Consider the following 22,383-nt stretch of genomic DNA (forward strand, 5'->3'; position numbering starts at 1 on the left):
AGTCGAACACGACTGAAGCGACTTAGCAGCAGCAGCAGCAGCAGCAGCAGCAGATATAACTAAGAAAACAACAGCTAAAAACAGATCCTGGGCACATATCTTTTAAGGTATTCCAAAATAAAAGAAAATTAGTTTTATGTATGTTTTTAGAGAACATACCAAGAAATGAACATTCTCAAGATAAAATAATGGTTAATATTCTGAATTTCCTAAAGTACCATTCTTAATAATTATTAGAACAGACTTCTTTGGCAATACTGAGATTAAGTAACTTGAAAATTCTTGAAAACTCTTAAAAATACTAGATAAAATATAACAACCATTTTCTAAATGTATATATAAATAAGCCTTTAAATAAAGAGACATTCTTAGATATATGTAATCAAGAAATGATTGGAAACCAGGGCAATAAGCATTAGAGCAGGAGTGCAGTTGGGAAATTGTGTTCATTTTCTAGGTACTTAACTTTTAACATATACATAAGGTCAAGAAGAAAGATCCTGTGCTTACTTGAGGTTTGAAGTAAAAGCCTGCCCCATATAATCTTTATCCTAAAAGGTGTGTGTGCGTGTGTGTGTTAGTCAGTCAGCCATTCGCTTAGTCGTGTCTGACTCTTTGTGACCCCAAGAATTGTAGCCCGCCAGACTACTCTGCCCATGGAATTCTCCTGGCACAAATACTGGACTGGGTAGCCATTCCCTTCTCCAGGCCTAAAGGGTATATTGTAAGTAAAAAGGTGAATTACAAAATCTGCCATTCAGCAGAGAAAGACAGTGACATATATGAAAAAAAAATTCACTCCTTTAGAAATTCATAACTTTTAGGTCACATAGTCCCACCATTTGGGATTCTAATGCACAGGACTTCTGTGATTCCGAAATTCTCAAGCCAAGAAACTGGCATAATACTGGCATCAGCTTAGGTGCCCCTAGAAAGCTTCTCATAACAGATTCAAAACTACCTGGAGGATACATGCTCAAACTTGGCCTCATATAATTCTCACACATAACAATTCACTAAAAGATGAGTTCAGAATCCAATAATATAACTAAATGAGGAAACAGTCCATTTATGAGCAAAAGCCAGAAATCCAAACAAACAACACAATCAGACCTCAAAAAATTATCAATTCCATGTCATAAAATAAGTATGTTTAAAATTATTAGATAACAAAAAATCTAAAGCATATGAAAAAGCTGAAAAAAACAAAGTCCTAGAATGGAAAAAACTAGTTGTTGACATAAAAGATATGAAGAAATAAAATCAGATCCACATCTGTACACTTTGTTAAACTACAGAGCACCAAAGGTAAGAGATTCTAAAAACCTATGGAATAAAAAGAGATTTTCTACCCAAGAAATGATGATTAGACAAGAATTATTAATGCTAATGTGACGGTTAGAAGAAAATGGAATTGTATTTTTCAAAGTGATGAAACAAAGTAATGGTCAATATTATATTCCCCACCCACCTAAATTATAAAACAGGAATGAGGATTAAATAAAGATATTTTCATACAAAGAATGAGTGAACTACCACATATAGACTCTTTTAGTTAAACAGGAGTACTAAAGGATATACTTCAGAATCAAGAAACATAATCCAGAGAAAAGAATGTGATACTAGAGGCAACTGTGAACAAAGATAGTAGTAAACTTTAACATGCACCTAAATGGTGATTAACTGGATAAACTAATGATGAAGAAAAGGAGAAACAGGGCAATAAAGAGGAAGATGAAGATGAGCAGGAGCAATAGAAATAGGAGATGGGGGAGGAGGAGGAAGGAATAACTACTCAAAAGATGAAAAATAAGATGGAACTCAAATACCAGAAAACAACAAGTTACTTAGGGAGTGATTAGGATTAAAATGTTCTGAGTTTCTTGGTTTTCTATTTTTTATTTCTTATTTATTTTTTAATTATTGTTTTCAATTGTGGTAAAATACCCATGACATAAAATTTACCATCATAACCATTTCCAAATGTATAGTTTGGTGACATTAAGTACATTTACACTGCTGTGCAACCATCACCACCATCCATTTATAAAACTCTTTTCATCTTACAAAACTGAAAATCTATTAAATAATAACTCCCCCATCCCCTTCTCCTCCCAGACCCTAGCAACCACCACTATAGCTGCTATGAATTTGACTACTCTAGGTACTTTATACAAGTGAAATTGTACAACAATCTGTTCATTTGTGTCTGGTGTATATCACTTAGCATGTTTTTTAAAAGGTCTATCCATGTTGTAGGATGGATCAGGATGTTCTTTTAAAGCTGAATAACGTTCCAATGTATGGATATACCACATTTTTTTCCCCATTCATCCAATAGTGGACACCTGACTTGCTGACATCCCTTGACTTCTGTGAATAATGGTGCTGTGAACATGGGTGAACAAATATCTCTTTGAGACTCCGCTTTAACTTCTGTGGAATATGTACACAAAAGTGGAACTGCTAGATCATAGGGTAATTTTATTTTCAGCTTTTTGAAGAACTGTTACACTGTTTTCCACAGTGGCTACAGCATTTTACATCTCCATCAGCAGTGCACAAAGATTCCAATTTCCCCACAACTTTATCAAAACTTATTATTATTTTTTTTTTTAGTAGCCATCCTAATGGTATGAAGCAGTATCTCTGTGGTTTTGATGTGCATTTCCGCATTGACTAGTGATGTGGAGTCATTCGTCTCTCTTCTTATGAGAAACATCACTTCAAATCCTTTGTGTATTTTGAACTGGGTTGTTAGTCTGTTATTGAGTTGTAGGAATTCTTTACATATTCTGGATAATTATCTCTTGTCAGACATACAATTTGCAACTATTTTCTCCCACTGTATAGGCTGCCGTTTCACTATAACAACTGTATCTTTTGATGCATAGAAATTTTTAATGATGATGTAGTCTACTCATCTATTTTTGTTGTTGCATATTGTCTTCTGTCATATCCAAGAAATCACTGCCAAATCCATTATCATAAAACTTCTCCCTCTGCCCATTAAATGTAAGTTTTAACTCTTACACTTAGGATTTTGATTCATTTTGAGCTAATTTTTGTATATGATGTAAGATAAACTAAGTTTTTTTCTTTGATTAGGAATATGGGGAAAACTAGATTTTACATAAATGATAAATGATAAAATTTTTAAGATAAACATTAAAATATTTGAAATAGAATGTGTAACTTCCAAAAAGGAAAAAAAAAGAAATAAAAACAAATTTGACCCAGCCAACAAAAAGTAGGAAAGGGGGTAGGAAGCATGATACAAACAAATAAGCAAAATTTATAGTAAAATAGTACAAGATACTAGAAAGAAATACAAACAAATTAATAATGAAATTCATAAATTATTAAGTTCACCTATCAAAAAGCACCATTATCACACTAGATAACAATACTAAAATAAAAATTTTTTTGAAAAATCAGCAATAATCTATTTAACGCACCTAGACATAGAAACTAAGAAATGTTTTTTAAGAAAAAGGATGGAAAGATATGCCAGGCATATGCTAAACAAAAGAAAGCTAAGGGAGCTGTATTAATTATCAGTCAAACTAGATTCTAAGGCCAAGATGATTATTATGATTTTTAATCATGGAAGAGCAATCCTAAATAATGCGTAACTAACAACACAGCTACAAAAGAGCTGTGAAAATTAGAAGGGAAAATGAAGAAATTCAACATCATAGTAAGGATTTTTAAATAATAAATAGATCAGAAAGAAATAAAGGTAGTAAGAATACTAAAATTTTGAACAACAAAGTTTACAACTTTAATCTTATTACAGAAATCTGTAACCAAAAGTTAGAAAAAGATTCATAATTTCAAACAAATATGTAACAGTTAAAAGAACTGGCCCATGAGGAATCAAAACATAATCTTGACAAATGCTAAAAAACTGCTAACAAATAGATCCACTCTTCAGTAAAAGAAAACTTTCTATAAACACCAAATAAGTAAATATTGTACTATGAATACTAAAAGGCACACATCTAAATAATTAATGGTCCACAGAAGAATTCTAACTAAAGCTGGAAAATATTTAGTAAAATGCTCTAGGTCAAAACTTACAAAGAAAAAGTTAAGCATAAATAAACAATACTAGGAATGAAGAAAGGGGTGAAATACGCATGTAATTGAGATTTTAAAATTAGAAAGAGTACAATCTGAACAATTTTATACAAATAAAATTGAAAACTCAGAGAAAATAGATAATTTTCATAGAAAAAAATGTAACTTACCAAAACTGACTCAGGAAGAAATAGAAAACCAAAGAGACCTATAACCATTAAAAAGTCTGAATCAATAGTATAAAATCTACCTGGAAAACAAACAAAATAAGAAGAAAACAAAACCTCACTGAAGCAAAGGTGATTTAAAGTGAGTTCCACCAATTACATAAGAAACAGATAATCCCAGTATTATAAGAACTGTTCTAGATCCAAAATGGGTAAGGGTGGGGGACATGGCTACCTTGTTCATTTTATAAGGCTAAAACAACCTAAATACAAAAGAAGGCACACAAGAAAATTTGAGAAGGAAAATTATACTGCAAACTCAGATATAATCAATGTCAGATATGAATCTCAGATAATAATTCAATATAAAATTTTAGCATGGTCAATCTAGCAATTTGGTCAAATATAGCAAGCAATATAACTTGATGATAAAGTTACATTTACATTCAAAGAATGTATGCTTTAACACTGGACAATCTATGTCACTCATCATATAACAGGAAAAACACTCTGATATCCACTCAATAGATGCAGAAAAATGATTTGAATGTACAACATTAACAACCATTACATGGCAATCAGAAACAGAAATTTCCTTAATCTGATGAAGAATACATACCAAAAGCTTACAGCAAATATACTACTTAATTTAAAACTACAGGGAAAACACCAATAAAGCTAGGAACAACGCAAAGAAGCTCCCAATTACTACAACATTAATACTGTGCTGAAGATCACTGACGGCATGACAGGAAAAAAAGTACAGCAAAGGAAAAATGTAAGGACTGGAAAGGACAAAACACAAAGCTGGTCATTATTTGCAGATTATAAGATTGTCTATATAGAAAAATATACATATAGGATCTATAAATTGTTTTGAACTAATAAAAAAAAGCTTAGCAAGCTTGTTTGTTTCAGGATGAATACACATACAAAAATCAACTGTGGTCCTAAAGAACAGCAACAAACTATTAAAATGCAAAATTTTAAGTTATCCATTTATAATAGCCCCAAAACAAAAAACTCCACAAGGTATCTAGGAGCAAATTTAACAAATAAAAGTAATGAAGTTACCTTTACATAATTTACCTTTACCTGAACATAATTATAAAACTTTACACAAATAAGATAAACCTAAAACAATGAAGACAGAAACCATATTCATAGATGGGAAGATTGCAAGTTACAGACAAAGTTTTCCCAAAATTAAACTCTAAATTCAGTGAAGGTCTTCAAGCTTGTATATGTGAAGGGGTGTTTATCTGTGTCTGTATGTATATAAACCAATAATATAATCCTAACAGTCATATGGAAAAACAAATGGCCAAGAACATCCAAAACAATTTCAGAGAAAGAAAAAGAATTACAGCAAGACATCCCCACACAAAAACTGACTTCTTATAAATATATAGATTAAAATGGTTTAATTTTGACTTCAATGTGAGAAACAAAAAGCAAGCTGAAAGTTAATACAGAAACTCACAAACTTTGGGAAAGGTTAAAATTGAAGCAACTATCCAGGTAATAAATAATGATCCATACAAAATTATATAATCACAACATTTCAGAACACCAGAAATAAACATAACATCCTAAAGGCTTCCAAATAAGGGGGGAAGAGTATAACAGAAGCTTTGATAATTAGGATGGCATCAGATGCCTCAACAGTAAATTAGAAGACAACGCAGTGTCTTCTAAATTCTAAGAGAAGAGTAAGTTCAAATCTATAACATTATGTCCAGTCTATAAAAATTATTCATCAAGTATAAGAATACAAATGAAGGCATTTTTCAGACATGCAGGATTATGAAATATTTACTTCCAGTGGAACCTTTCTGAGGTTCAGTTCAGTCGCTCAGTTGTGTCCGACTCTTTGCGACCCCATGAATCGCAGCACGCCAGGCCTCCCTGTCCATCACCAACTCCCGGAGTTCACTCAGACTCAGGTCCATCGAGTCGGTGACGCCATCCAGCCATCTCATCCTCTGTCATCCCCTTCTCCTCCTGCCCCCAATCCCTCCAAGCATCAGAGTCTTTTCCAATGAGTCAACTCTTTGCATGAGGTGGCCAAAGTACTGGAGTTTCAGCTTTAGCATCATTCCTTCCAAAGAAATCCCAGGGCTGATCTTCTTCACAATGGACTGGTTGGATCTCCTTGCAGTCCAAGGGACTCTCAAGAGTCTTCTCCAACACCACAGTTCAAAAGCATCAATTCTTCGGCGCTCAGCCTTCTTCACAGTCCAACTCTCACATCCATACATGATCACAGGAAAAACCATAGCCTTGACTAGACGGACCTTTGTTGGCAAAGTAATGTCTCTGCTTTTGAATATGCTATCTAGGTTGGTCATAACTTTCCTTCCAAGGAGTAAGCATCTTTTAATTTCATGGCTGCAGTCACTATCTGCAGTGATTTTGGAGCCCAGAAAAATAAAGTCTCACACTGTTTCCCCATCTATTTCCCATGAAGTGACGGGACCAGATGCCATGATCTTTGTTTTCTGAATGTTGAGCTTTAAGCCAACTTTTTCACTCTCCACTTTCACTTTCATCAAGAGGCTTTTGAGTTCCTCTTCACTTTCTGCCATAAGGGTGGTGTCATCTGCATATCTGAGGTTATTGATATTTCTCCTGGCAATTTTGAGTCCAGCTTGTGCTTCTTCCAGCCCAGCGTTTCTCATGATGTACTCTGCATAGAAGTTAAATTAGCAGGGTGACAATATACAGCCTTGATGTACTCTTTTTCCTATTTGGAACCAGTCTGTTTTTCCATGTCCAGTTCTAACTGTTGCCCCTGACCTACATATAGGTTTCTCAAGAGGCAGGTCAGGTGGTCTGGTATTCCCATCTCTTTCAGAATTTTCCACAGTTTATTGTGATCCACACAGTCAAAAGCTTTGGCATAGTCAATAAAGCAGAAATAGACATTTTCCTGGAACTCTCTTGCTTAACTACCACTAAATGAGAAGAAAGACACAGATAGATCCAGGAAACAGAAGATCCAATACTAGAAAGCAACACATTAAATTCCATGATGATGAGGAAAGGTAATTCTAGGATGACAGTTGTATAGTAGGCCTATTGGACAGTGGGCCTACAGACTAGAATCAGAGTATGCAAGCCTCCAGACAAGAGAGTCACTAAGTTATTCATTGTGTCTGAGAAAGAAAGGAATTGCTCAATTTCCTAAATGTAGTAGAGAGTTTGGGGATAAACTAGTGAGAAGGCTGCATGCCAAAGAGTTGATGCTTTCAAACTGTGGTGCTGGAGAAGATTCTGGAGAGTCCCTTAGACAGCAAGGATATCAAAAACCTGTCAATCCTAAAAGAAACAACCCTGAATATTCATTGAAAGGACTGATGCTGCAGCTCCAATACTTTGGCCACATGATGTGAAGAGCCAACTCACTGGAAAAGACCGTGATACTGGGAAAGATTGAAGGCAAAAAGAGAAGAGGCCAGTAGAGGATGAGATGGTTAGTAGCAACACCAACTCAATGGACATGAGCTTGGGTAAACTCAGGGAGATAGTAAGGGACAGGGAAGCCTGGCACTTTGCAGTCCATAGGGTCGCAAAGAGTTGGACACAACAACAAAAGTGAGATTTATACAGAAAACTAAGCAAAGCAAATGAGTCACTTACTCCGGGGAAAACAAAGAGCTGTTCAAGAAAAGAAATGTAATTAAAACAAATAAAATAAATAGCATGGCACAGTCGTAAATAATATTTGTATAAGTATTTTTAAAAAACTGAACAGGATTTAATGAAAGACTATGTGATAATTACAACACGGGGAAGACAGGATGTGTAAGGATTGGTTGAGATAGGTGTAAGAGATCTGAATCCTCATCTTTCATGCTGGGAAATTAGTAGATAATATATAAAACTAAATAACAAGAGACAGTAGTATGAATACAATAATAAAAAATAAATAAAAGAAACAACAGAATAAAGAGCTGAAGGATTTGTATGTGTCTGTCTGTAGAAAAAGAGACTTGGAGGTGAGAAGGACCTAGGACAAAGGAATGCTGTTTTTGTGATAAGTTTTCCTAAAATATGTAAACATCACTTGATAAAAATAAACAAGTAAAAAAGAAGATTCCTTCATTATAACTTTCTTAATGGAGGACCAACATGCTATTATGTCAAGAAAAACTATTTGGAGATGATTAATAAAAAATGAATGACTAGAAAGAATTTCTGACTCTACAGAATTTCAGGAATAAATCAGATCAAGGGAAACACATACAGACAGAAATAGCACTCAATGCGTTCTGGAATGCACAGGAATTTGGAGAGCTGAACAACAGACTCCAGAGGAGTCCCAGCTTTGAATCTAAGGCGCTTATAACACGCAGGACTGGGGAAACACTACCCGTTCCCCTGGAATTCTGTTTCAGTGTATCTCTCTCCTCTCCAGAGTTATGGACCACAGCTTTATGGTGCCACAGCCTCCCTGACTTTAATCTGTGTTTTCTCAACTCAGCAAAACCACCATGCTATTTCTCTCCCTCTCATGGCATCCCCAGCACTATCTACTTCCCACTTTATACTTCATACACATGCAATTACCTTAGAGCAGAATAATTATATACACTGGTTTTACAGTGTTTGTGTGATATTGCTGTATCTTTTATTTCCACCTATGTCAAAAAATCCACATTACATTTATTTTTATTAATCAGATGTCTCTTATGTAAACTTAGAAAGATTAGTATAGTCTTTTTTCTTTATTCTTATCCTATAAATCTTATTTATCATATCTGATATTCTTTATCATACAGATCTAAGTATCCAAATGGAATTGTCTCCTTTGTAGTGGACATCCTTTAGCATCCAGGCCTCTTTCACTTATCTGAAAAGGTCTTCATTTTGAAGAGTATTTTTATTCGATATAGAATTCTTGGTTTAGAGACTTTTTTTCTTCTTTCAGGACTTTAAAGATATCATGCTGTGATTTCTCACGAAAGGTCAGTGGTTATTCTTACCATTTTCCCACAGTATGTATGGTTTTCTCCTTCTAGCTGCTTCCCAATTTTTTTATCTTTAATTTTCAGTAGTTTAATTGTGATGTGGCCAGGCACGGTTCTTTTCATAACCTTGAAATATACCAGGATTCTTAAATCTGTTTTTCATCATATGTAATAGCTTGAGCCATCAATTCTACAAATGTTTTCTATTATTATCTCATCTTTTTCTAGGGCTTCTAATTGTATGCATCCCTAGGCCCCCTATATTAATTTTGCTTCAATCTTTTTCTCTCTGTTCTTCAGATTGCTTGATCTCTCTCAATCTATCTTCAAATTCACTGGCTTTTTCTTTTTTCATTTCTAACCCACCATTAACTTCTTACGAACTTTTTATTTCTATTAATAATTATCAAATTATAAAAAGATTCACTTGATTTACTTTTCTGCTGACGCTCCTTGTCTGTGTAATTACTAAGACTAATATCTTCTTTTGAACGTATTTATGATAGTTTCATTAGTCTATGTCTGGCAAATCCAACATCTGTGCTACCCAGGTTTCTACTGACTACTTTTATTTTTAAATTCTGTATCACAATCACTTAAGTTACCCACTATTTATTTTTGGTCTAGTGATTTTTTACTGAATGCTGGTCACTGTCAATAAGACATTGTACAGAATATGAATTCTTCCATCTTCCTCTGAAGAATATTAATTCTTTAAGCAGTTAAAAAAATACTAACTTGAATCTGGGACAGCTTACAGTTTATTCTTTAAGGGCAGATTTATAAAAAACCTAAGATTCATCTTGTGATTCCCAGGTGGCTGAGTATTAAAGAATCTGCCTGCCAATGCAGGAGATGTGGGTTCAATCTCTGGGTCAGGAAGATCCCTTGGAGAAGGAAATGGCAACCCACTCCACTGTTCTTGCCTGGAGAATCCCATGGACAGAGGAGCCTGATGGGCTACAGTCCATGGGGTTGCAGAAGAGTCAGACATGACTTAGTGACTGAACAACAACAACAAAGATTCATCTCAAGCCTCTTCATTTGGAGGACCACTTTCACACTCTGCTGATTTTACCAGGACTTGGATTTAGGCTGCTAGATAGTTTTAGGGTAAGACTTACATGTAACAAACATCTTAACTAGCTCTCCAGAGCTAATAGTCCAATGTCCCCTAGCACTGTGTCTCCTCCAGCACTACTTGATTTCAAGTAATCTGTTTGATTTTCAAATGGATAAAATTTATTATTTGGTAATTCTCAGATGTTCTTATAAAGTTGGCCCTCCATGTCTCCTGGTTACACATTTGCAGATTCAACCAATCAGGGATCAAAAGTTTTTTTTTTTTTTTTTAATTTCCAGAAAGTTCCAAAAGGCAAAATGAATTTGTTACATGCTGGCAATTATTTACATAGCATTTACATTGAAGTAGGTATTACAAGTAATTTAGAAAGAAAAGTGAAGTCGCTCAGTTGTGTCCAACTCTTTGCAACCCCATGGATTGTAGCCTGCCATGCTCCTCCATCCAGGGCATTTTCCAGGCAAGAGTACTGGAGTGGGTTGCCAGTTTCTAAGTTATCTGCTTAGGGTAAATTCTCAAAAGTCAAATGACTGGTCCAGAATAATGGGATGTTTTTATGGCCTTTGGAATGTATTATACTAAATTACTTTTCAAAAAGTTCCTACCAATTAAAATGATATATATTTGGACATCTACTATACAACCAGGAAATTAATATTACTACTACTACTACAAACATGGAATAAAATTGAGGCATGTAAACCACTAAGTAATTGAGAGAATATAATGGAGGGGTCTAGGGGACAACAGAGGATGAGATGGTTGGATGGCATCACTGACTTGATGGATGTGAGTTTGAGCAAGCTCCGGGAGTTGGTGATGGACAAGGAAGCCTCGTGTGCTGCAGTCCATGGGGTCTCAAAGAATCAGACACGACTGAGTGACTGAACTGAACTGAAGGTTAGCAGAAATAAAGCAAATGGTAACATAAAACTTAGAGGATTTTCTGATAAAAAACATTCACTTGTTATACACTATCCCTCAGGAAAACTAGATAACTAGTAAAGAAAGAGAAGAGAAATGAAAGTGAAGGAGTCACATCTTTTCTTTTTCCCTCTGGGATTTATTTTCTTCAGTCCTCTGGAACTGTGAAAATAAGTTATGCTAAAGAAGAAACAAACAAGAGTCTCAAAAAAGGCATAGTATTATCAATCTTAAAATCATTAATATAAGCAGTAGAAAATGGTGCATGAATTTATAGAAAAGCCCTATTATGAGTAAGCATGCCTAAGTGGAAGGAAGTAAAGCACAGAAAGACAAATGGATAGAAGGATATTTGATAGATAATATAAACAGAAGGATTCTAAAACAGATAAAGGAAACAAGGAGGAAGGGTATAACAGTTTAAGATTTATCTTTATTTACCGTTCCATCTTCCATCAGCTTCAGACATGAACCAAAATCTGCTAACCGAATATGTCCATTCATATCCATCAATATATTGTCAGGTTTGATGTCTCTGAAAAAAACAGACACATTCAATTTTTAGTTGGAAAAAATAAATACAATCAGTTACTTGGTAAGATGGAAAAGACTCTTAAAACTCCCCTGGACAGCAAGAAGATCAAACCAATTAATCCTAAAGGGAATCGACCCTGGATATTCATTTGAAGGACTGATGCTGAAGCTCCAATACTTTGGCTACCTGACACAGGCAAAGAGCTAACACATTGGAAAAGACTGGGAAAGACTGAGGGCAGGAGGAGATGAGGGAGACAGAAGATGAGATGGTTGGATGGCAACACTGACTCAGTGGACATGAATTTGAGCAAACTCCAGGAGAAAACAGTGAAGACAGGGAAGCCTGGTGTGCTGCAGTTCACTGGGTTGCAAAGAGTCGGACACGACTTAGCGACTCAACAACAACTTGGTAAGATAACCATTTTTGTCTGAAAATCTCAAGTTTTTTCAGAATTACTACTCTATGAACACATATTTCTTAGTTATTTTATGGGTTCAAATCCTCTCTCTGGTTCGTATTAAAACTTTCTTAAACATCTGCAGTTTCAGTGTTCTGGAGATAAAAAGTGCTTGGTAATTCTCAGGCTACATTAGCCTTACCCTGCTTCCTTAAGATATGCACAGTTTCCAATGTGACTACAGTAGGCCTACTTTCTGCATACAAAGAAGAGTCATAATCACTTGATTCTAACCCATGAAATTGAACAGGAAAAAATATACTTCCTAGACCCTGAACATAAATGTAGATAAATACTCAGTTACTGCAGGTCATTACACAAAAATAACTGTTTCATAAAACTGATTTGGAAAACAACTGAAACTACTACTTAATAGTGATCTACATTATATAAAGCTATTTACAGATGTTAAGTCAAGCCTCGTAAGATATCCAAATATAATTAATAACAAGCTCTATCACTCCAGTTTTGGCATTTGTTTTTACAGTATTGCAAAACTCTGTGGCAGGTATCCCACTACAAGGGCAGAGCTGAGCAGTTCTGACTATGGCCTTCCAAGTCGAACATTTTTCCTACCTAGCCCTTTATAGAAAAAGTTTTCTGACCCCTGTATTAGCTGATTGCTTAATATAGACAGGCAGATAGACAGACTAAAAACAACAACCTGGATGGGAAACGGGTTTCATAATCCTCAATATTTGAACTTACAACCTTGACTGTCAGAGATGCTATATTAAGAAAAGATTTTCTGCTGTTTGGAAAACACTAAAAAAGTACACTTTAGTGCTAGAAGGAACCTTAGATACTACCTAAACCATATTCTGATGCAGGGAAAACTGTACTTTATTCTTTATTTTTAAAAACATTAAAGCTATATAATCATTATACATAACTGCTACTGGCAGATTTCTCAGATTTTAAAGAAGACAAAAGAAATTATAAAGACAGAATTTATAAACATCAATAATATTTTCAGTTATAAGGAAAATAGGAACTATTAAAACCTAGGAGAAATAAATTATATATTTATAATAATTAATGAAATGGAAAATATTTAACAAGGCATTATAGATAGTATTGATACTCCTCTAGTATCTCATTTCCCTTCCTGATATCACCCTCTTCCTCCACTCCCCAGAGGTTAGCAACCACAATCCTGAATTTGGTGTTTACTATATATCCACACTGACCTAGAACCAGACATCCTGGAATGTGAAGTCAAGTGGGCCTTAGAAAGCATCACTACGAACAAAGCTAGTGGAGGTGATGGAATTCCAGTTGAGCTATTCCAAATCCTGAATGACGACGCTGTGAAAGTGCTGCACTCAATATGCCAGCAAATTTGGAAAACTCAGCAGTGGCCACAGGACTGGAAAAGGTGAGTTTTCATTCCAATCCCAAAGAAAGGCAATGCCAAAAACTGCTCAAACTACCGCACAATTGCACTCATCTCACACGCTAGTAAAGCAATGCTCAAAAGTCTCCAAGCCAGGCTTCAGCAATACGTGAACCGTGAACTTCCTGATGTTCAGGCTGGTTTTAGAAAAGGCAGAGGAATCAGAGATCAAATTGCCAACATCTGCTGGATCATGGAAAAAGCAAGAGAGTTCCAGAAAAGCATCTATTTCTGCTTTATTGACTATGTCAAAGCCTTTGACTGTGTGGATCACAATAAACTGTGGAAAATTCTGAAAGAGATGGGAATACCAGACCACCTGATCTGCCTCTTGAGAAATGTGTATGCAGGTCAGGAAGCAACAGTTAGAACAGTTAGAACTGGACATGGAACAACACACTGGTTCCAAATAGGAAAAGGAGTATGTCAAGGCTGTATATTGTCATCCTGCTAATTTAACTTCTATGCAGAGTACATCATGAGAAACGCTGGATTGGAAGAAACACAAGCTGGACTCAAGATTGCCGGGAGAAATATCAATAACCTCAGATATGCAGATGACAACACCCTTATGGCAGAAAGTGAAGAGGAACTCAAAAGCCTCTTGATGAAAGTGAAAGTGGAGAGTGAAAAAGTTGGCTTAAAGCTCAACATTCAGAAAACAAAGATCATGGCATCTGGTCCCATCACTTCATGGGAAATAGATGGAGAAACAGTGGAAACAGTGTGAGACTTTATTTTTCTGGGCTCCAAAATCACTGCAGATGGTGACTGCAGCCATGAAATTAAAAGACGCTTACTCCTTGGAGGGAAAGTTATGACCAACCTAGATAGCATATTCAAAAGCAGAGACGTTACTTTGCCAACAAAGGTCCGTCTAGTCAAGGCTATGGTTTTTCCTGTGGTCATGTATGGATGTGAGAGTTGGACTGTGAAGAAGGCTGAGCGCCGAAGAATTGATGCTTTTGAACTGTGGTGTTGGAGAAGACTCTTGAGAGTCCCTTGGACTGCAAGGAGATCCAACCAGTCCATTGTGAAGGAGATCAGTCCTGGGATTTCTTTGGAAGGAATGATGCTGAAGCCGAAACTCCAGTACTTTGGCCACCTCATGTGAAGAGTTGACTCATTGGAAAAGACTTTGATGCTGGGAGGGATTGGGGGCAAGAAGAGAAGGGGATGACAGAGGATGAGATGGCTGGATGGCATCACCGACTCGATGGACCTGAGTCTGAGTGAACTCCGGGAGTTGGTGATGGACAGGGAGGCCTGGCGTGCTGGGTTTCATGGGGTTGCAAAGAGTCGGACACGACTGGGCAACTGATCTGATCTGATCTGATATCCATGAATACTTTATTAGTACATGTATATGCAATCATTGACTATATACTTTCCTGAATGTCTTTAAACTTTATAATTGATATTAAACTGTGTGTATCCTTTTGAAACTTGGTTTTAATCTAATACTATGTTTTTAAAATTTATCCATGTTGACACATATTGTTTTAGTTCATTATTTTAAATGCTATGTGGAATATTTTCATACATGTAATTTACTTATCAATTCTCCAGATTATAGAATTTAAATTATTCCCAACAATTTTAGGTTGTTTTAGATTTTTATTTTGCTATTACACAAAATTCTGAGATGAATGTTTTTTACAAATACCTCCTTAAACTCACATAGGAACATTTCCCCACACTATCTAGAAGTGGAATTGCTATGAAAAGACAAGTATGTTTTTAATTTTACTAGCAGGATTACTATTAAAATTAAGACTTTTGTTTGTGATAAACAGGGAGGCCTGGTGTGCTGCAGTCCATGGGGTTGCAAACAGCCGGACAAGGCTGAGCGACTAAACTGAACTGAATGGTCATCTTAGATTTTTCTTTAATGAAATGCTAATTAAAATGTTATGCCTTTTTTTATATTGTATGTGTACTGTTTGTTTTTGGTTTATCTTCAGGAATTTTGTTTCCTCAAATTTACCTACTTGTGTTAGAAATCTGTTCTCCCAGCATGTGGGCTTGTTCTCCCATATTGTTTAATGGATCTTTCTTATTCATAAAAAAGCATTTAATGATAATGTAGCCTTATAATTTATCATTTTTTTTGTCTTTTTTCAGCTTTACGGGGACAGAATTGACAAGCAATACTGCAATACATTTATAAGTGTACAAAATGATAATTAATTTGATATACACAACATTGTGAAAGGATCTTCACCATTTAGTTAACACATTCATCATCTCATCGAATATATTTACTTTTTTTGTGTGCGAACACTTATGTTCTACTCTCCTGGCAAAAAGATATTATCAACTATCATCATCATGCTATACATTAGCTCCTTGGATCTTGTACATCCTAAAACTTAAAGTCTGTACACTTTTACCAAGTTCTCCCTGTTTCCCATACCCTCAGTCCCTGTCAACCACCATTCTACTCTCAAAATTTGCCTTTTTTGTCCTAAGGTAGCTCCCTTATCTTCTCCTCCCAGGAGTCATCAAGACAGTGTCCTATATTTTCTTTTAAAAGTTTTATTTTTCATTTCAAGTCTTTATTCTCCCTGGAATTAATTTTTATTTTGTGTGAGATAAAGGCCACACTATATTTCTTTTTGTCCCAATACCATTTATTGAATGACATCCTTTTACCACTGATTCTTAATAGCACCGAGGTCATAAATCAAGTGGATCTATTTCAGGACTTCCCATGTAATTTCAATGAACAGTCTTTGGAACAAAAGGGAGCCTATTAACAGGACAACAGGCATGAACTGGAACTGTCATAGGCAAACAGAGGTAGGGCTGCCCTATCTACATGCCTATACTTAGACTAATATCACACTGTCTTTATCGTGACAGCTCTATATGACCTCTCTATACCAGTAGATCATGTTTTTAAATTGCCATGGCTCTTCCAGATAAATGCTAGAATTAGCTTAGTAAGCTCTATAAAACATATTGAGATTTTGATGGGAATCACAATGACTTTGGGCTTCCAGGGTGCAGCAGTGGTAAAGAATCCGCCCGTCAATGCGGGAGACACAGGTTCAATCCGTGAGACACAGGTTCAATCCCTGGGTCGGGAAGATCCCCTGGAGAAGAAAATGACAACCCACTCCCATATTCTTGCCTGGAAAAATCCCATCGACAGGGGAGCCTAGCAGGCTACAGTCCACGGAGTTGCAAAGAGTCAGACACGACCTAGCAACTGAGCACAGAACAATGACTTTACAGAGTAATCTGAAGAGAAATGGTATCTTTGCAATATGACTTTTTCCATCCATGTATCAATTAACACTATAGACACATTATATCTTACTTAATGTATATAGACACATTATATATTAGTTACAAGTCTTCTTTTATGTCCTTCAATAATACTGAATATTTTTTCACAGAGAGCTTACCCATCTTTTGTTATCAATAATCTTACATACTTATTGTGAATACGACTTTCTTCATAGAAACATTCTCAATTTGCTTCCAATCTTAATGGGCATGTTTCTAATATTTCACCATTAAATATGATCTTTGGTTTAGATTTTTAGTAGAACCTCAATATTAAGAGAATTTCCTTCTACTTTCACATTGCTGAAAGTATCAGGAATGGATATTCAATTCTGTTGTCATTTTTGGTATTTTCTTTTATCGTTTTTCTTCTTTAACCTGTTAATACAGTGTATTACACAAATAGATTTTTCTTCTTTTCATGGTCCTTTATTTTTAAAAAATTTTTAATGGGAGGAAGATTGCTTTACAATGTTGTGTTGATTTCTGCTGTATGACAACACAAATCAGCCATAATTATAGTTATGTCTCCTCACTCATGAGCCTCCCTCCGCTCAAAAAGATTTTTTAATGTTGAAACTTCCTTGCATCCTGGGATAAAACCTACATGGTCACACTTTTGTTTTTAATGTGCCACCAGTCACTGAGTCTAGAATTCTATCATAAAGATACACTAGTAAATCATATGCCACTAAAAGAACATACTGACTACTATAATTTCAGAAGTGATTAAAAACTTTCAGAGATATTAAGTTTATCTTAGCATTGAAAATATATAATATATATGTTACTGAATTCAATTTTTATTAAAACCTTACCTTTATATTCATAAGTGACATTGTTTCATGTAACATTCTCTTCTTGTACTATCCTTGTCAAGTTTTGTTGTTAAGGTTTTACTATTTTCATAAAGTAAGGTAAATGGCCTTTAAAATTTTCAAATTTTCTAAAACAGTTTAAACAGGATTCAATTAAAAGTAAAGGACCACTCTTCCATAAAACCAGGTGAAGTAAAAGACTGTTCATAGCAGCTATATACATTAACAGTTCAAAACTGGAAAAAACTCAAATGACCATTAGCAGGTAGGTGAATAAACTGTCAGAAAAATAAACTGTCAGTGGAAGGCTACTCAGCAAGAAGGAAAGATCAAATCGGATGAATCTCAAAAACCTTATGCTGATCAAAGGACATCAGGCCAAAAAAAAATATATGATGAATGACTCCATTTATAAGAAATTTCTTCTTAATTTGAATATGAGTCATACCATTTATCATTAGTTAAAGCTTCTGTAATCTGTAATTTTCTTTATCTCCAAGGAAAAGTATTATTTGACTTAAAAAGAACACTTGACTTGAAACATTTAACTTAAAAAGAACAATATTATTTAAAATTCTAAGTCAAAATTAATATTTATAATGATATATTTTATGTATAACAATTACTTATATAACTGTTATATATATAATTAACAATTATTCTATATTATTCTTCTTTATAAGAATAAAAAAGCATCCCAAAACAATGACCATATTAAAGGGAAATATTCTATAGGTCACTCTTATTTTAACATTTCACTAGGTTATCAGTACTAGAGCATGATTATTATAAATATTATTCCTATAATAGTAAAATGTGGATATAATAACATTAGTTAACCTTCAACGCAGCAATTTTCAACCCTGGATGGACAACAAAATCAACTAGAGAGGTTGCACCTATGTGTACTTCAGCCCCAGTCCAGAAACCACAATTGGATTATTGCACAGGGATTGATTACTGAGAACTAACTACTCATTTAGGACACATGTCTCTCCTTTCATCAACATCATGTCAGTGTCTCCCATCTGGTTCCTTTTCATCACTTATACAGGTTGGGGATGTAGGCTCTCACATATGAATGCTTTTATTTCCTGGTCTTCCTACTCCTCCTCTTTATACACCAATATACAAAAAAATTAGCATGCTGTATTAAAACATTACAACTAAAATGTTTATTAAAATTGTATCATAATTTTGTCAAATACATATTACATCAGTAATAAAGAAAAGGAAACCAACACTGGTAAAATTATGTCACAAACTGCCTCTTTGTTAGTCATACATTTGAATTTTTAATAGGAATATTAATTTGAAGCTTACAACTGAAAAAAGTTATTCATAACATTCTGTCGATAACTGTTCTCAAACTTATCTTTCCCAACAGTGGCTGCCCAAATTCTAATCTTTTTATTGATCCATATCCTTCAAGAAACCATCTAGATACAATTAACAAGAGGAAACAAGTGAAACTGACAACTCACACCTATAGTGTAACTCAAAGAAAGTCTACCATGAAATTAAAATCGTTTCTAATTACAGAAATAAATATTCAAATCCAATGGCATTGAAACATGTATAATATCATGTATGAAACGAGTTGCCAGTCCAGGTTCGATGCACGATACTGGATGCTTGGGGCTAGTGCACTGGGACGACCCAGAGGGATGGTATGGGGAGGGAGGAGGGAGGAAGGTTCAGGATGGGGAACACATGTATACCTGTGGCAGATTCATTTTGAAATTTGGCAAAACTAATACAATTTGTAAATTTAAAAATAAAATTTAAAAAAAAAAAATTCAAATCCAGCAGACCAAACTCTAATATGCACGTGGAAGCAAGACATAGGAAAGAGACTATGGGAAAAAGAAGAAAAGAACAGGGAGTCCAGGGATGATAAAATGTGGATTAAATTACTACCCACGGTATCACTGAAAGAAAAGTCCCAATAAGCACGATATGCATGTGCATGCTAAGTTGCTTCAGTCATGTCTGACTCTTCAAGATCCTGCAGACCACAGCCTGCTAGGCTCCTCTATCCATGGGGATTCTCCAGGCAAGAATACTGGAGTGAGTTGCCATGCCCTCCTCCAGGGGATCTAGACCCAGGGATCAAAAGCACGCCTCTTGTGTCTCCTGCACTGGCAGGTGGGTTCTTTACCACCAGCAATACCTGGGAAGCCCCTTATTAAGCACGGGGTAAGATGGAACAAAGGGGGAAAATGAGTAAAAGGTACATGAGATCTTTTTGAACTGAGTGCAGTTTCCTGTGAATCTAAAATGGTGTCAAAATAAAAAGCTTTTTTTTTTAAGGCCCAACCCTGAAAATTACCTTGAGAAAATTTATGGGCTTATTATTTTATGCTCCTTATTTTTGTGTTATATATTAACATAATCATTTTAACACATATTTACATAGTACTTAAACAATATATCACTAAGGAGAAGAACCTAAAACTGTGTAACAGTCAATGGTATACGATTTTCTTTCATCAGTGGACCTCCTATGACCTTGTCCCTCCCAGCTCAGTCATTTCTCACATTCCCTTTTGCCCATGATCTTTGCCTCCACTCCTCTGGTTGAAATCCCAACTGGCCAATCGCCAGCTCCTAAACTGCAGAATAACTGCTTTCTCTTCTGAGAACAGCCTTTGACACTACAGGTACACCTCAGAAATATTGCAGGTTAGGTTCCAGACCACTGCAATCAAGCTTATCAGCAATAAAGCAAGTCACATGAAGTTTTTGGTTTCCCAGTGCATATAAAATTATGTTTGCACTATACTGTAGTCTAGTGAGTCTAGCATTATGCTGTAGTCTAGTATTATGTCTTAAAAAAACAATGTACATACTTGAATTTAAAAATGCTTTATTACTTAAGAATGATAACAATCATCTTCCAATGCAAGGTTGCCATAAACCTTCAATCTACAAAAAGCATAGTGTATTGACGTATAATAAAGCAAAGCACAATTAAACGAGGTAGCTCTTCCTATATTCCCTCCACATGACCTCACTTGCTAAACTCTATAAAAACTCCCTTTCCTTCCTGAGGCAATGTCTAAGTCAGCTTGGGCTGCCATGATAAATACCATAAACTGGGTGGCTTCAACAAAGGAAATTTATTTTCTCACAGTGCAAGAGGTTGGGAAGTCCAAGATCAACGTCCAGCAGGGTTCGGCTTGCAATTAGGACTATTTTTCTGGCATGCAGATGGCTGCCCTCCAGCTGTGTCCTCACACGGCCTTTCCTTGGTGTGCTCACAGCCTGGGGGAGAGGGGAGCACACTCTGCTACCTTCTTTCACTAATCCCATCATGAGGACCCTATCTTAATGACATCATCTAACCTAATTACTTCCTAAAGACATACTGGGGACTAAGAGCTTCATCATATGAACTGGGGGTGGAGGGAACACATCCTCATTCCATAACAAGCAGTATATTCCTTGAAAGCGTCTCATGCCCTAGCACTATGAATAAAGGCTTATTTATGCTTAAAAGTGAAAGTGGCTCAGTCGTGCCACTCTCTGCAATCCTGTGGACTGTATGTAGCCTGCCAGGCTCCTCTGTTCATGGGATTCTCCAGGCAGGAACACTGGAGTGGGTAGCCTTTCCCTTCTCCAGGGGATCTTCCCAACCCAGGGATGGAACCCAGGTCTCCTGCAATGCAGGGGTATTCTTCACTGTCTGAATCATCAGGGAAGCCCAGGAATACTGGAGTGAATAGCCTATTCCTTCTCCAGGGGATATTCCTGACCCAGGAATCGAGCCAGGATCTCCTGCATTGCAGGCAGATTCTTTACCAGCTGAGCTGCAGGAAAGCCCTAACATTTACCTAATGAATTTTCTTCTACAGTTTTTATTAATCCCTTAATCAGCTAACAACTGAATAATCACTATGTACCACAGATTGTGCTTGGTGTTAGGGTTACTGAATATATATCTAAGATTAACCAAAGTATTTCTACTGCTAAAATTAAATAATGAGAAATAGCGGGAAAACAGCAAGGTAATGGGAAAATTTATCTATTTTAAAATACCATATAATTATTTACATTAGATGCTAATGAGTAATCAAATAGTTTGACAGACTTTTCTTTTTAATAAGTATATGATGATATTGTACTTTTTATATACACACAATAGTCATATTTGTTGATAACATAATGGTTCCTACTTTATATAATGGAGTAAGATATATCAATATTTCATGATGTTCCACAAAGTTCACTTAACACCTATCAGAACTCTGTACTGGTTTCAGATACCACAAAGCAGAAGTGAGACCAACTGAGCCAAAACCCAGCATGTTCTATTTTACAATGAAATCAGCCACCAACTTGCAAGAAAATGGCTAGCCATATTTTGCATTCTTCTGGCTGAAGTTTCTTCAAATAATTCTCAGATGGTACTACTAAAACAATATGAAATTACTTTAAAATGTATTTATACACTGTTATGTTATCTAGGCACTTCTGTCTTCAGAATCCGTTTCAAAACTTACACTTACTCACTTGACTGCTTTTGATAAATCCAAAATCATATTGTAAAAATCAACACATTTCTTGAAACAAGTAATTAAAGCACAAAAATAATCACTAATGACCATCACAGATTTTTTTTCCTGGATCAGCAAGTAGAACAACTAACT

General features: G+C 35.5%; 1 protein-coding gene across 19 annotated transcripts in view; it reads right to left on the minus strand.

Annotated features, from left to right (window-relative positions):
* Nucleotides 1–22,383, minus strand: part of CDC42BPA (CDC42 binding protein kinase alpha) — a 299,393-nt gene that overhangs the window by 138,934 nt on the left and 138,076 nt on the right. For all 19 annotated transcript variants that reach the window (XM_070768074.1, XM_070768072.1, XM_070768070.1 and 16 more), the window contains exon 6: nucleotides 11,670–11,763. In XM_070768074.1, the coding sequence (XP_070624175.1) occupies nucleotides 11,670–11,763 (94 nt within the window). The remainder of the gene's footprint in view (nucleotides 1–11,669; nucleotides 11,764–22,383) is intronic.

Source organism: Bos indicus, chromosome 16, assembly GCF_029378745.1.
Source record: "Bos indicus isolate NIAB-ARS_2022 breed Sahiwal x Tharparkar chromosome 16, NIAB-ARS_B.indTharparkar_mat_pri_1.0, whole genome shotgun sequence".
NCBI lineage: Eukaryota > Metazoa > Chordata > Mammalia > Artiodactyla > Bovidae > Bos > Bos indicus.